Source organism: Falco naumanni, chromosome 6 (genome assembly GCF_017639655.2).
Source record: "Falco naumanni isolate bFalNau1 chromosome 6, bFalNau1.pat, whole genome shotgun sequence".
NCBI lineage: Eukaryota > Metazoa > Chordata > Aves > Falconiformes > Falconidae > Falco > Falco naumanni.
The window spans coordinates 85,281,176-85,297,180 of record NC_054059.1 but is presented as its reverse complement, the minus strand read 5'-3'; the positions used below and the strand labels follow the sequence as shown (position 1 = coordinate 85,297,180).

General features: G+C 37.3%; 1 protein-coding gene across 1 annotated transcript in view; it reads left to right on the top strand.

Annotated features, from left to right (window-relative positions):
* The window catches only part of PLD5 (phospholipase D family member 5), a 70,848-nt gene extending 60,983 nt beyond the window's left edge, over positions 1–9,865 (top strand). The window contains exons 6-8 of the mRNA XM_040598642.1: positions 853–1,018; positions 6,807–6,921; positions 8,871–9,865. Coding sequence (XP_040454576.1) covers positions 853–1,018; positions 6,807–6,921; positions 8,871–9,106 — 517 coding nt within the window. The 3' untranslated portion in view covers positions 9,107–9,865. The remainder of the gene's footprint in view (positions 1–852; positions 1,019–6,806; positions 6,922–8,870) is intronic.
* The last annotated feature ends 6,140 nt before the right edge of the window (positions 9,866–16,005 follow it).

Below are 16,005 nucleotides of genomic sequence, written 5' to 3'. Positions count from 1 at the left end.
GGGTTTGTTTAGGGTGGTTTTTGTTGAGTTTTTTTTAAATTTTATTTTATTTTGTTTTGTTTTGTTTTGTTTTGGGTTTTGTCTAATTCTCCCTGTCCTGACCTGCTCCCACTGAAGGTCAGGAACACAAAACTAACTAGCCGTTGTGAGACTAGCACCATGGAAACCACATCCCATTCATGGCAGAATTTCAGGAAAAAAGGTAGCATCCTCCTTAAAAGACCCATCTTCATCTGGTACTGAAGGATGCAGGTACCCTGCATGGCAGCAGCTCTCCTCTTCCAAAGCACGAAACGGCAGAAAGCATTCCAGTCCCCAGCCTGTGTGGTTCCAGCACAGAGGGAAAAAAAAGGTGGCAATCAGGGAGGGATCCAGTGTTCCTGTCCTCTTACTTGTGTAACCAACAGAAAATCCTTCCAGTCCCCCGGTCTGGGCCGGGGAAGCAGCACCTGGGTAAGCTGTAGCTCATTCTGGTGGTTCTCTGGCCACCGCAAGCTCTCCGCTGCTCTCACCACAGGCAGTGAGTGACACAGGAGTAACTCGCCCAGCTGCGGGTGGACAAGGTACCTGTATTTCGTGCAGGTGTTTTGGCAGCTCTCCATGCGCATACATAGATGGAAGATGTGCCCAACCATCCACAACTTCACTGTCCCCACTGTGACAGTTTTGGTGCAGGGCTCAATGACACAAAAGAGGATGCTGGCAGTTCTGTTAAACAAGCACAGCATTCCTTCAATGGCTGGAAAATTAAATTCACATATGGTTAGTTTTCTCTGTGATGTCTAGGCTTGACTGCATAAAAATCCAGAATTTTATTAAGTTCTCTGAATATACTGTATTCTTTCTCCGCAGGTACTGGCCGTATTTAGACGGGAAGATAAGAGAAGCATTAGTTTTACGAAGTATTAAAGTACGACTTCTCATAAGTTTCTCAAGAGACACAGATCCCCTTACTTTTAACTTTGTTTCATCTCTGAAAGCTATTTGCACTGAAGTTCCAAGCTGTAGTTTGAAAGTTGTAAGTATAATCCATATTGCTTTGAAATCTATGGTATTTCCCACCCCTCAAAAACAATTAAGAAAACTTCTCAACAAAGAACTGTTTTCTGTTAGTTTCAAAGACTATAAATTTCATTAAATAACACAGGAAATGTTACATAATGAACTGAATTTATTCCTTGTACTAAGAGATGTAGAATTTAAGACAGAAAAATAGAATGATGCCAAAAGGCAATCTGTGTGGCGGACAGCCCGTGTAAAACACTACATGTGGTCTTTTACAGCAAAGCTAACGAAATGAACCGTAATCATATGTCTTGTTTATACTGGCTGGGAAGAGTAAATGTGACAGCACAAAAATGCGGTTTAGTCTGGATTCATGTAATCTTACTGTTCAGCTGCATAAGCATCTACTTTTGCTTTGGTCAAGTACAAAGTACAAGAAAAAATAATGAAGATTTTTAAATTCAGGCTACAAATTCAGAATTGTGAAGACTAGAACAACCATTACGTGACCCCATTAGACATGCAGTACAGGAAAGTGAGAAATACTATGTGTGTTGCATTTATATTAGAGAACAGAGTGTATGGCAACTACTACTTTCAGTTTGGTACAGTTCATTTTTATGAAATTGAGGCACACTGGAAATCAGCCATCTTGGATCACTTTTTGTTTTTTTTGCAATGTCTGTCTTAAATCATCTGCTGAATTATTTTGACTGCTTAAATTGATAATCCATGAAATCATTTTGTCTTTTTAAAATTGAGTTGTAAAGAAACAAGTACTGTTTGTGTTATGCACACTAAGTGGTATTTATGCATATCTTGAAATAGGGATTTTTGTTATAATGTACACTGTTATTACAAGTTTCCTAGGTAAGAAGCAGCTTACAAGTGTGAGTTTAAGCCAAAAACTCCAATACATGGCTGGCACTGCTTAAGCTGCTTCAATTTCAAGTAACTTCTAGCTTGTTCCATTTTTATCATCAGAGTTCTGGTTTTGTATTCAAAATCATTTTAATTAAGTGGCACCTAATGCTTTACGTACTTCTATCCCTTTACACCTACTTACAGCAGGTAAATTCTTTAGTACAGAATTTATCTTGTCAAATGCTAAAAGGAAAAAGAAAAGTATTTCTAGACATCCATTCTAGGTGGGTAGTCTAGCTGATCTCTGCAGTTAGAAAATACAAATACAACTTACAGTACAAAAAATGAGACGGCCCCAGTTTTAAATAGCTGTAAAGGTGCCTCTGTGCTGTGCATCACGTGTTCCGCACCCTGGCTAAGTCACTGCCTTAATAAGCCTTGGCATGAGTAACAGCCCAAGGCTCAGAGTTTACTGGTACCTCTTTGGTTCTGGCTGAAACCGTGCTGTAGGCTCTATCACGACACTCTTTTCACCGAACACATCAGATGAGCACTGCTGCTTTCTTTTAACTGTGTTTCTTTTGTATTCATCTGTTCTAGCTGGGATCAAAGTGAAACAAAATGATGTGTGTGTATGGGCGAGAAAGAGTAGGCTAACAGGGTAAAAACTAAACAAACCTTTTGAATTATTAGAAAATGCTGCTTTTCCCTTTTGGTTCAGCTTTGAATATGAAAAAAATCAAGTCAAATTAAACCCTGTAGAGAAAATACTGTCATGCAGACATGTATCGTATGAGTTTATACACAAGAACACTGAAATTTTAAGAGAAACTTAAGGTACAAATTTTGATTGAAATTTGTAATTTCAATTTTTTTAATTTTTTTATTTATTTATTTGCTAAGCTGTCCCAAATACCTTAATATTGCTCTGCCAGAAATGGCACACCCCCCCGCCCCGTTCTTCTGTTCTCTCAGGGATCATGTATCTGAGTCCTACGAAGCATATTCAGCTTTTTTCTTCTGTTTAGCTTTTGATCCCTGTGTTATGCCTTGTTGTAATCGTTTTCTTTTGTGCCTGTGGAAGGACCAGTTTGGCTAGGACATTCCCAGTGCGTGCCCATGGCTTGCTGCAGCTGCAGGGTACGCTGTTCTGCCAATGGCAGCAGCGCCAGGTACACGGTCACCTTGGGGAAGGCTGTACAGACATAATTTCTCTGTTAGGTGAGAATCTCTTACTGATTTCCCCTGGTCTCCTGACCAGGCTAACAGAAGGTGTGGTATTGCCTAACTGCAGGTATATCGTTAGAAACGGGACACTGCAAACCTGCTATGCCCAGCAGTGTCCTGATCAATACCAAATACAAAAATTACCGCTGGGCAGGTAATTTTCCAGTCTGCTGTGGAGGTCAGGAAGGCAGGGACTGCAAGACATGATTTCCTAGCTGCAAACACTGAACGGCTAACAGTGTGCTCTATCTAGAAGCAGGTGGGTGGTTGGTTTTTTGGTTTTTTTTCTTTTGCCACAAAACTTTGATAATGCTAGGCAATTAACATCATCAATGCAGTTAGAAAATGCTTAATCCCTCATTATGCATTCCTCAGCATCTCACTTGGGAGTCCGGTTCACATAAGCATCAATAATTATTGGATTCAACTGAACTGCTTTGAGACTGCAAACTCAATACAAGTACTGTGAAAAAAATCATCACTAGGAAGAATTCCTTAGGAAAAGGGCTTTGCTTGAGGACTAAATAAGTGCTGTAAGCATGCAGCCAGGTGTCAAGGAGCTCTGTTCTATGCACGGAACCATGTGGTCATGAAATTAAAGGATAAACTGAGCTCACCATCATGCTTCTTGAGGCTTGAATTCCAGTACTCCTTACATTTCGTGTGCCTGACCCTTTAAATACATCTTATGTGCAAGATTGCTCAGTCTAACTCTCAAAGAAGCAGTAAAATGGAGCCAGCCCTGCTGGGCGCAGTGCTGAACTGAGAAAGGCCCGTGGTTTTGAAGGGCCCAGAGAGTATTAACTAGATGAAAGTGTCTTCAGATAACTGGAGACCGGGAAGGAGCGGCATGGAACAGACGTGTAGCTACAGCATGTGCTGTTCTTGAGCTTCCACATGAATCTGTTTCTGCATTGTACAGGTGGATCCCTGCTCAGGTGAGAGGAAGGAAGAACCACAACTTTCCGTACTTCTCAGAAAGCCAGCCATGTCCTACAAGTAAACAAAGCGTTATGAATGAACTATGAAACCTTTGCTCCTAAGCACTAACTTAAAGCTCTAAACTCCTAAAATAAGGATGGAAAAGACTAATTAACTGTTAGCAGAAGGTGGTGTATTATTAACACAGTACTTCGGCTGCAGGCGTGTGTCGGGAGAATGTTAGGCTGTGCTACTGAATGTCAGTGCTGGTTCACTTGCTCACCTGAGCTGCAGTTTTGTATTCTGTTTCTGAGGGCAGATGAGTTTCCCTACTTGCTTTGTATTTTCAAGGACAATTGTAATCTATATTGTCAAGGAGTTATAATGGCTTCTATACTCTTGCTGGAGAACACATTACACTTCCAAGCCTTCTGTCTATTCCTGCCTGAATCTGAAATTTCCTTTCTTAATAAGTTATTATACAAAGAGCACACTAACGCAGGATTTTTCTGTTCAGCACATCTACTGAAATCTCTTAATTTGCCAACTCTAAGCTGATATGATTATTGTGCTTGACTATTTTTAAATCAAAGTATGTAGCTTTTTGCTAAATCCTGTAATAAGGGGAAGAAGACAGCTTTGTTTTGTTTTTACCCATTTGCTGGTTTTAGACTATTCCCTACAAAATTAGTATTAATCACACAGTATCTTCCACATCCCTGCAAAGAGTTACTGCGAGCACCCTTGATGGACACCCTGTTGCTGCTAACTGTCTCCATTCCTGTTTCGTTGCATCAGGAAAAACATGACCCTTTTTTTCTGGCTTTATCCAAAAATTCAAGATCCTTTCAGAAAGATTCAGATTCATCTCTGGCTGGCTACATACATACTTTCTGTGATGGGTGCATGTTTGTTCCTCAGGCGCACAATTGCAGTCTTGATGTTGTCGAAGAACTAAACCCTAATGTCTAGTAAACTTGCCTTTACAGCTGCTGAGATGCTTTGTTCTAGGGTTTTTTTTAAAATGTAATTGTTAGTAGTGTTAAATATCTGTAATTAAAAGTATGATTTCCCCATGCAGCTTAGTTAGAAGTGAATATACAATATAAATCTCATTTAAAGGGCAGATAACTACAGTTTTACATAGAATAATCTTTTTTTAATGCTTTTTAAATTGCTTTTTAAAAAGCAGTCGCTCAGTTTGGGTGGTTGTGCTTGCTTTTAAATGCAAAATCTATCTTTGGATTTTTGCTCGTCTTTGAACTTATTACAAAAATTAAGCTGTGGAAGATAACAATGCCTTGTACAGGTAAGTAAGCACACGGTAACACACAAAATTCAGAGACTGTTGAAGGACACAATTCCGTGTCTTATTAATTACAGATAAGCCTGTACAGAAGTTCTAGTGTTCTCCAAGGAAAGCCAAACTGTAATGATCAAGACTGATGATTAAGAAGAGATTTTTTGAATGAATACTTATATGCTGTTCTGAAGCAACCAGTGGTATAAAACCTAAAGGTGCTGTTCCTGGCAATCAGTAACACATTTTGCAATAGTTGAGCAGTTTAATGCAAACCAGCTTGAAACCTACCTACATCAGCTGGGTAAAGAATGCTTTATAAAACTAAACTGCCAGTGTACTATGCATACGCCCTTATCTGATTTAATCAAACTGATGATGTAGTCTACCACAGAGATAACTGCATTTCAATAATGAATTTAGTATTTTACAGTTGGGTTTTCAAAGTAGTAAGATTATTCTGAAGGACATCTTCCTGACCTAAAAGGATTCATTCCAGTTTTGTATCAGAAGGAGCACTGGTTCAAAAGAGGAATTTTGTATTATGGAAAACAGATCCCCAAGAAAGATCAAGGAGTTTTGGGGCCAGAGTTTTGTAATACTATTTTTCAGTGTCTTAAGTGGGTACAATGTATAGCGATTTATTTTCATCAGCAATGTACTGTAAATTAGATTTGTTCTGAAGATCTACACCATCACCTCAAAGTTTCTCAGTCCTGCAGTAAATATGCAATTTCTCCTTCATCATGCTATTCTCTACTTCTAGTTTTGGAATCTGTGTCTAGGTATTAGTTTCCTTGATGAAACAAACAATATTTAGCTTTGTAGTGGAAATCTCATTTTTGTCTGGCACTGATGCAGACAAGAAGTACATATAGCTCCAGAATTTAAAAAGAAAAAAAATACATCTTAGACTTCACTCTTTAGGGTAAAACAGATGCATTTTCCTCTTGTTGTCAGGTAAATCTCTCCATATCAGATTTAATCCTGAGAAGCTTCTAGGTTTCTGAAATCAGCAAGTTTCCTGTTGGGAACTATGAATGTGTAATATAAGGGTATTAATTCAATTGTTGCTGTGTCTGCCAATTCAGATCCTGAAGCAGACTTCAAACCCCAATGTCCCTTGATGAACGAGGAAACGAGCTATAGAAAAGTTTCTGGGTCTTATCATGCAGAACATAAAGGGGGAAGGGGGGATGAGTTGTGCATTCCATAGCCTTTCCTACCTGGCACTGTATTGCTTTTAGTATGCGGTAGCCATATACTTTGTCTAGTTCAGAATGCCAAGGGATAGTGAATATCACAAACTGAGAATTTAGTAAGAAATATAGTGTGCAGTGTTTTATTAAAATTAATGTTTGGCTATAAAAACTCAAGCTGTTCTGTAGTGCTAACTCATTTTCAATAAAGAGTAGAGAACAGACCATATTTTTTCTGTCCATTATAGAACAGTTGTTATTAACCTGCACTCCATTCTATTTTATGGCAGAAATTCTTTGACCTTGAGGAAGAGAGTGCATGCTTTCTTAAAGAACAGAAGAACACTTCCTTTCCCAAATTAAATCGTAACAAATACATGGTGACTGATGGAGCTGCATACATTGGTAAGTAACCACATCTCAAGAAATTCTAGTTTGTAGCCAGAAGCCTGAAGTAACACCCATTTGTAAATGAGAAGTCTACAGTTGACATGCTTGTTAAGTTAAAGTAATAGTTCATTTCTTTGGGAACCTGGATAAAGACTGAGCTTTGAGCCTTTTCTCATTTAAACACGCTTTGCCCCTATGAATCAGTTTCTTAAAAGCAACATTCTGCTTTCAGTATTTAAAAACAGACTGAAAGCACAAATACAATATACTGTATGAAGGAGGCATAAATTGCATTATTAACAAATTCTCTTGTTTCTGCAACCCAACGAAGATGGACTGTTCTCAGTTTCCAATGTAACTATTAAAGCTATGGTCAGTCCTGGTAAATACTGTACGAACACCTTTCATCCTCATCTCCTGAAGTCTTATTCCATTTACTGTAATGACATTTCAGATGCCCTCTCAACGTTAAGTACATATCTAATTGGTGTTCTGGGTTAAAGGTGTATTTAAGTCAAGTCCCTGTGTGGCACCTAGTAAAAATTCATTATCAGTCAAATGCTCATTGAATGCAGAGTAAAAACTACCTTTTGAAAAAATCTGACTGCTTGAGCTACACGTGAGCTGCAGGATCAGAGAACTGCTACTGAATTAAAAAGTAACTCCTAAGATTTTATCAAGTCAAGAGAGAAAACTGGCCTTCTAACACGCTGCAGCTCAATGCTTCAGTTGCTTCCTTCCTCACCCTGACTTACTGCGAAGGGCTTAAAGCCAGTAACCGCAGGGGCAGGGGGGGAGAGCAAGCGCTGCCGCCCCGCAGCGTGCCCACGCACCAATGGAGAACCCAAAGCAGTGCTGGGATACAACCAAGAGCTACTCGGAAAAGCTCAAAATACACACACCTCTCAACCTATCCGAATCTTATTTTTCCCTTCAACTAGTGCAGCTTAGCCCTCTCTCATCTCCCAAATGTTTTATGAATCTTTTTCCTTTATTCCATTTTAAATTCCTTCCAATAGCCAGATCAAATTTCAGTAAGTCATAACTTTTCCACACAGTATGGATTCTTGGCTGAGTTGGGTTTTTTTCTTTCCCATTGTCCTTACATCCTTAGATACACACAAGTAAAAGAAAGAAAGAATCAAAGCGGTGTGAAAGTAAATGTAAATGGATGCTAATATATGATCTGATGTATCTTTTACTTGAAAGCATATAGGAAGAAATGGCCCTTATGATAAGGCTTCGATTTGCCATCCTTCACAACTTCAGAATTCTTAACATTTCCTGCTAAAGTAGTTGAAATGACACTGAAAAAAAAGAGGGTAAAAATTTCATATACCTTCATGTTTTATGTATGTTCGGATAGTTTTCAAAATGACCCCTCCAAACTTTTTCTCCAAAATACTGCATGTTTTATAAATGTACAACTTAAATAGTTATAGTTCTAGTGAAATAAAAAAGAAATAACTGAAACACATGGTTTACCTGTTTTCCATTAATCCAATTATCCACTTTGCCTTGCGATAACCAGGATGTGAAATGCTCGTTCATGACCTTAGATTCCAACAAAGGTGGTGATAACTGGCATGAACCAGTAAAACCTGGTTTTCTTTTCTGAAATATTATCTATCAACGGATAACCTGTAAAAGATCTACTGGTTTGGCTCAGCATTATGGAGCAACTATTCTCCACAGCATCTATGTGTTTATATGGCAAAAATGTATTTTCACTTACGAAGTATTAGAGCTGCTATACTTCCAGAAACAATCTATACTACACACGGGTATGTAATGGAGTTTTTTCTTTCCCACTACTATAGAAAACTTATTTTCATCTCTGCCCGGGTAGGCACTGGGGAAAATGACACTGTAATATGCTGGATTGCCTTTAGGGAGATGGCCTTGTTTTTTTAATATTATTTAAACGTTCGAAACTCATTGTATATTCCTGCCTTTACTTGTAGGTAATTTTGATTGGGTAGGAAATGCTTTTACGCAGAATGCTGGAGCCGGCCTTGTTATCAACCAAGCAGACACGGGGAACAGCACAAGCATCATTAAGCAACTCAAGGCTGTTTTTGAAAGGGACTGGTATTCACATTATGCCAAAAGTTTACAACCAACAAAAATCCCAAACTGCTTTAATCACAAACTTAATAAAGCAACATCAAATAAGACTGCCATGAGCAATGTGAATTAGAAAGACTATTTTACTGTTTAGTATGGCAATGAAGAATTACGTTGGAATATATAGCCCTCTTTCATATTTACAGACAAGAGACTTAAATAAAAAGCAAAAAAAAAAAAGTTTGGTTTGGGGGGGGGGATGTTTTTAGGAAAAAGCACACTTATATAAAAAACTGTCAAAACTATATTCTCTATATTGAATTATTTAAGACTTTCAAATTTGTTACTTCTGACACTGAATGTCATTTCTGCTTCCATATTAATTTTAATGTTCTGAGTTTGCATTTAACAGCATGTGTCAATTTTTCTGTTTTAGTTTTAGGACTTTCCCTAATTGCCAACCTGGCTAGAGCAAACCTTGAGGCGAAACCAAGATTCAAGCTATGAAATGGCATTCTAAGATCAGTTATTACTGACATACAGGTAGATGGTAGGTTTACTGTCTTAGAAAACATGAAGGAATAAGCAACCTTTCACCCATTTAAATTGTTTGCTTTAAATAAATACCCGATCACACAAATAATTCCTAGTTCTACAAATTTAGTTTGAGTATCATCCTTCCGTGTCTTCTAACTAGCCTTAAAATACATTAGAGTTACATGACTGGTAATTCACTCATCTCGTAGAAGTATGAAAAGGTTTTCAGGGATTGGGGTTGGCCTCATCAAATTTGTCATAATCCCTAAAGCTGCTCAGATGAATGGATTTTTTATCAAAAGTAATGTGGATTCATTTCAACATAATAGTTATTTCCAATTATACATGTTTCATCTAACACTGAAAAATCTCTGAATTAATAGCAAAGACCTAGGACTTTTTTTTTTTTGTTCTCAAGAGTATTTCTTCCCCAAGTTAAATATTTATCATGTGAGCCAGCAGTTGCGTGATGACTCATTATCAAACCAACACATATATAAAAGTCAAATACTGCTTTTTAAGAAGGTCAAGGGTTATGCAAAATCATGCAATAATTGTTGTTATGTGATCATAGTCATTTTGTTTCATTTTACACCTGAAAGTTTTTTCTTTCCTAACTTTTACTAAAAAAAAAAAAAATAATTGTGAAACACCAATTTCTGTTACAATGTCATCATTCATATAGGTGGATACATCAGCACAAACAGAAACGTGATGCCTTCATTTAGGCCACTGTTTCAGTTGGTGTTAATAGTGTGCCTCTACAAACACAACTCAGTTGCATCAAGAAGCACCTGTTGTGTAAAAGTGTGAATTTGCTCTTTACAAAAATATAAATGCTTGACAACAGATTTTTCTCTACTCAGAGCTGTAATAGCTTAGTTTTGTAATAAAAAAAAAATGTTTCATTGCTATCCCTCTGCTTCTGTTGAAGACACATGGCCAATGAAAGCAAAATGCACTCTGCATTTTGTTAAATATTCACAGAACTTTTTCCAAAATGCAGACTTTTTGTCAGCTGGCTGTATGTTGCTGAAGGCACACTTCAACAGCAGTGGGCAAAACGAGAAGGAAAATCAACCATGTCCCCAAGGTACTGTTTTAATCTGAAGACCAAGTTAAAAACCCACCTTGACTTTCAAAACACAGATTTCATTTACAAGGTTAAAAAAAACATTAAAGCAAGCACAGCTTAGGAAATTCTAATAAGGTAACATATGCACAACTTCAAATTGCCAGCTAGAGACACACCACAAAACTAGTTATGACTGCAAAAGGCACACTTTTTGACGAAGAATGTTTCTTTTGCAATTGCCAAGTTTTACATTGTCTTACTGAAAATAATGACATAACAACAACAAAAAAATCAAGTTGTCAACTTTTACAGAAAAGATTCTGTGCAGCTCTAACGCTCAATAACATTTTCTAATATTCAAATAAACACATGCCATTTATTAGCCTATACACACACAGAAAAGCATATATTCTGACATTCCTATAAGACACAAATATCTACAACGAAAAAGATTCTTGAATTGCTATGAAGGAAAGATCTTTATGAAGAGAAATTTCTGTATTTTCTTCCTTGTGTATATAATTTAGAGTATGTATAGCAAGTATGGGAGAAAGATCTCCAGCACTTTTTAGTTGTTGGGGTTTTTTTGTTTTGTTTAAGAAATAAATATTCAGATTAATTTCTAGTGAAAATTTCAGTCAAGTTATACCACCAATGAATTTAGTCTTATGACTCAAAGTGAAACAAGCAAAACCCAACCAAACAAAACCCACAACATTTTAAAAGCTGGTTGAGATACTTGTAAAGCTTCTGAGGTCCCCATGGATGGGTGCTTTTAGAGCTTGAGATAAACTTAATACCTTGAGACACAAAAATACCCAAGCAAACAAAAAAACCCCACTGTCCAGAGTTGTTAATTGTAGCACCTGATGGCAATAATACACAAATATGAATCAATGTATTTTTTTTTCCCTTTTGCATTATGGATACTAGAAATGTGTTAAGTTTTCTAAATGACATCTTGTACAAATAATGGAGGATCTGAGTGGAACAGAAATTTGTCGGATGATAAAGCTAAGCTGTTTACAAAGTGGGAATTGGTGATGAAATCAGACTGTGGAGTTACCACTGACCTTCCATTTAGTATACCAAATGAATGATTCAGATGGAATAGTTTTACTGGACAGTTCCTGGGGCAATATAATCATGTATATTAACCAGATCCATTAGTTTACTTGGCTTGAAAAATGCTGGTGCTTCAGCGACCCCCCCTACTAAAAAGCAGGTACCTAAGAGTATATTTGAAAGCGGCAGTATGTTCTCATTTTATGAATGGAAAAGTTTGGGGTATTTCTAACAAATTTTAATGTGAAATAGTGGTCAGCCATCCTACAAATGGACTGGCAGGCTCAAGTTTCATTTGGTATAAAGTATGGATTGATATTTTAGTAACTGTTTAGAATGGCAGCAGCTCCAAAGTAGTATAGAAGGCTTTGGTCTGTAATATTAGCCAAAAGACAAAGTGCATCCTTGGACTTCAGCAAGTAGGAAATTAAAAATATCAGATTCTGTTTTGAAGCTGTTTAAGGGGATTACAGCCAATTATTTGTTTTGGGTTAGTACTGTTACCGTTTAACTAGATTTGCTACAGCAGCCTCAATTCCGGCTTCAGATCCTTCTACCACTGTAAATAAATCTGGAATAATGTGAAATCTGTGATTTCACATTGGTTGAGCAGGGATCAGAATCTAGAACAGTTTCCTCTTGCTTTAGCTCTCCTGAGCATCACCATTGCACATGCTATTTCCAAATTTAAGAGGGATTTGCATTCAGTGGTTTCTCACAGACCTCATAGCCAAAATCCAAACGATGCACTTTCTCTAACCCCCTTCTAACTGGCATTGGTAACTCTGTCATATTAAAGGCAATTTCCTAAACAGAATGGCTTTATTCTTAAAGAATATAGACTGTAATTGTTTGCTGCAAACATTTACTAGTGCCTTATTCATACAAGCTTTTGTTTAACTGTTCCTCACATGAAGTCCTGCTAAAGATCTTGTATCTAGTACAGAGGCATACAGCGAACTTCCAGTGTAAGAAGACTACATATTGTAATGTTTACAGGTTAGTACCTAAAACTAGAGTCACAAAAAGACAAAAACTGAATGCGAGATGTTGGTCCAAACCACAAGCATGTCTACACTTGAGCATTTTTATCCAAGCCCAGTTCTAGAACGAAATTTCACAAATCACTCCTGTCTTCATTATCAACTAATGTACAACATGATTGAATTACTCTGTCATGCCAAGGTGTAAAAATAAATAAAATTTGGATTCCCCCAACACCTGGCTGACATCTAAAGCATAACCACAGAAATTCCTGTAAGCACAGGGTGAAGTCCAAAACTCACCCAGCAGCTACTTTACAAATCTTGCATATTAAGTCTCAAGTTGCTTTGGGCCAGCTACCCCTTAGTTCTGCCTGAAGCATCAACTAATATCCACAACTACTCTCACCTTGCCTTGGAAGACCAAAAAAGTATGTTTTATGTGCCACTGCACAACAGCCATAGCTGTACCTTGACAGGAACAAGTTTCTGTCTTTTTTTGTTGGTTTTTTTGGTTTTTTTTTTTTCTGAGAAAAGCAAACAAACAACAAACAAAACAAAAATAATAAAAAACCAAAAACAAACAAAAAAAAAAACCAAAACCAAACCCCCACATCTTTGAATCGAGTTTGAGACTATGCTGTACAAAGTTCTACACCATACAGGAACACAGGGCTAGTATGAAATCCAGGCTCTGTGGGTGATTCAGAGGAGAGAGAAACAATAAAAGCGCCTCACAATGCTTTTAAGACGTACACATTATATGCTACTAGCTACCTAAATTCTACTACTATGTTGAGTTTTCATGCATAGAAATAACTAAGCTCTGTGTGAATGTTACCTGCCACTTAACCCTAACCTAAGGAGACATCCAGACAAAGAATTTAGAGGTTTTTTGTGACTCTAGTGTGTACTTACTGAAAATAGCGCAGACTTTCTCATCAAGATGGTAAAGACATCAGTTGGCTATTCCAGTTCTTCAAACTGAAGTCCTTTACAAATATCCCCATCTTGAGTGTCATGCACTTGACTCCTGAGAATGGCCTTATAGAGTGCTAAGTTATCTTAAAACCATTTTGGACTTCAAAATTAACTCTTCGTTTTGATACAGAAATACTGACTACATGTATAGTATGTTTCCAGATAGTAATTTCTGTCACTGTGTTTTCTTCCACTCTTATCCTTTCTCTCCATATATATTCATGGTTATTGTTTTTTTTTTAATCACTACTAATTCAATCCATGTAAAAACCAGAATGAATCCTTGGTATATTTAAAATTCACAACGATACCTCCTGAGTTGAAGGCACCAGTAAACATATGCCACTTTTAACACTGCAGTGTATAAGTAGCTCAACTGATACTGTGGAGTGTTTGCTTTTCTTATCTGTAGTTTTTCACTTTAATTACTGCTGGATGTTATTTATGAATTTCTCAGTGTTGAATCAGGTTGCTCTTGCATCATCACTTTGCACAAATGCCTTAGAAGCTTGCCGAACTAGCATGTAAAAGAGACCTCGTTCAAAATAGTTTAGACAAGAAAAGAACTCACGTGCTTTACACTCTCTGAATGCTGAAGTCAGTAGATAGAACTCCAGTCTTATAATGCAGTGGAGCTTTCTATTGTACCTCCTGTTTGGATTAGCCCTGCATGGGCTTCAAAGAAAGAGTCTGTGAGAATTGTGTTTGAATCATCTTAAGATCAGGAATTTACAGAGAATATGAATGAAGAATCCGGATGTATTGAATGGTTCAACACAGTAATATAAAATTGGGTTTTCATGAAAACAACATTTCTATTCCATATCCATATGCTACTACTGCATTAACACACTAACATTAGCTAAAATTCAAAATAGACTTAGAACCAAAGTCAAGCTACTGCAACCCATTTCTGAAAACCTTGTTAAAAGTAGACTTTAAGAGCGCAGTTCAATTATGGCTGCAAATTATTCTGCTACAGTCAATGGAGTCAGCTTTATTTTCTTGACAACAAATTCTACAGTGCAATTTTACAGGAAGACTCAATAAATCTTTTTAATCCTGTAAAACGAACATGATAATTTTCCCTTTAAGAACAGAAATAAGGTTGATGGCTGATTCAGGCTACAGAATAGAACAAGATATAATAAAATGGCCCACCACTATTGCATTCCAGTGGATTATCTTTGCTCCTTTATGTTGCCTGGCCACACACACGAATACTACAAATTATATGTTTTGCCATGGTGTTGCATGAACATATAGTGGGCATTGCATCTCACATAGTAATATCCATCCCTCCCGCAACATCATAAAATGAAACAAAGGTAGAGAGGGGGAGGCAAAAATAGCTGCAGAGGCAAACCAGCTTGAATCAGACTGAGTTAATGGACTGGGTGCTGGCCTAAAAGCTCTGGGCTGTGTTCTCATTCTGCCTTTCCCTCCAAAAATCCAAAAAATTTCTTAAGCATCCACTTTGCTTTTCTTCATATGAGTCAAATCCCATGATTGTTTTCAGAATGAGGAGAGAACTTGTAACAATTACAAGCTTATGCTTAATAAAAAAGAAATTGGCATGAATAAGAGCCCATCAATTTCTGTGTAGCGGATACTGAGAAGTAACACAGTATGTGAAATGGGACTCTTCCTTGCACATTTCAAGTGTCTAGTGCTACATAAGGAAGGATTTACAACATAGCACATGCCTGCAAATTTCACATCATATGCAGCATTTGCATATATTCTCTCGATATTCAAATATCCTCAAGTCAGACAGATACCATTCTGAACTAAATAAACTGGTGAAAAGTAAGCAGAAGTATCAAGCAATCAAATTTGAAAAGTTATCCATGTTGAAATGAAAAAAAAAAAAATCCACCCAAAAGTGCTAACTATGTGAAGTTCCTAAATGACTTAGAAGCTGGAATTATTTTCAAGTGTAACGTTGAGGGTCTTAATGGGGAAGGAATCTTCATGTTAAAGGTATGCACCCATTTTTGTAACATGCAAGACAGCATATAACACATAAAATGAGAAGCTCTTCAAAGGGAAGTGTGTGGAACAACAATTTATGGACTGACTTGCTAACAAATGTTTGCAAGTGGATATGCTCAGTATTCAATTATTCCACTTTATTCCTTATTTGTATTTCTTCAAATGACACTGTACCTGTATTCAATGTTTTTCTTGAAACTTGACAGAAAAACAGGATGCTTCTGGAAGTGACAGCTGTTTCTTTCAAAAGGTCAAACAGCTGTTCTCCTAATCTGACTTGTCCCCTCACTTCTGCCTCCTGCTTCTTCATCAGCCCCCTCCAGGTTTTCACTTGCTGTTGCCTGAGGAGCAAAGAAAAGAAACTATTTTTAGTTACCTGCTGCTTTTGAAGACTAA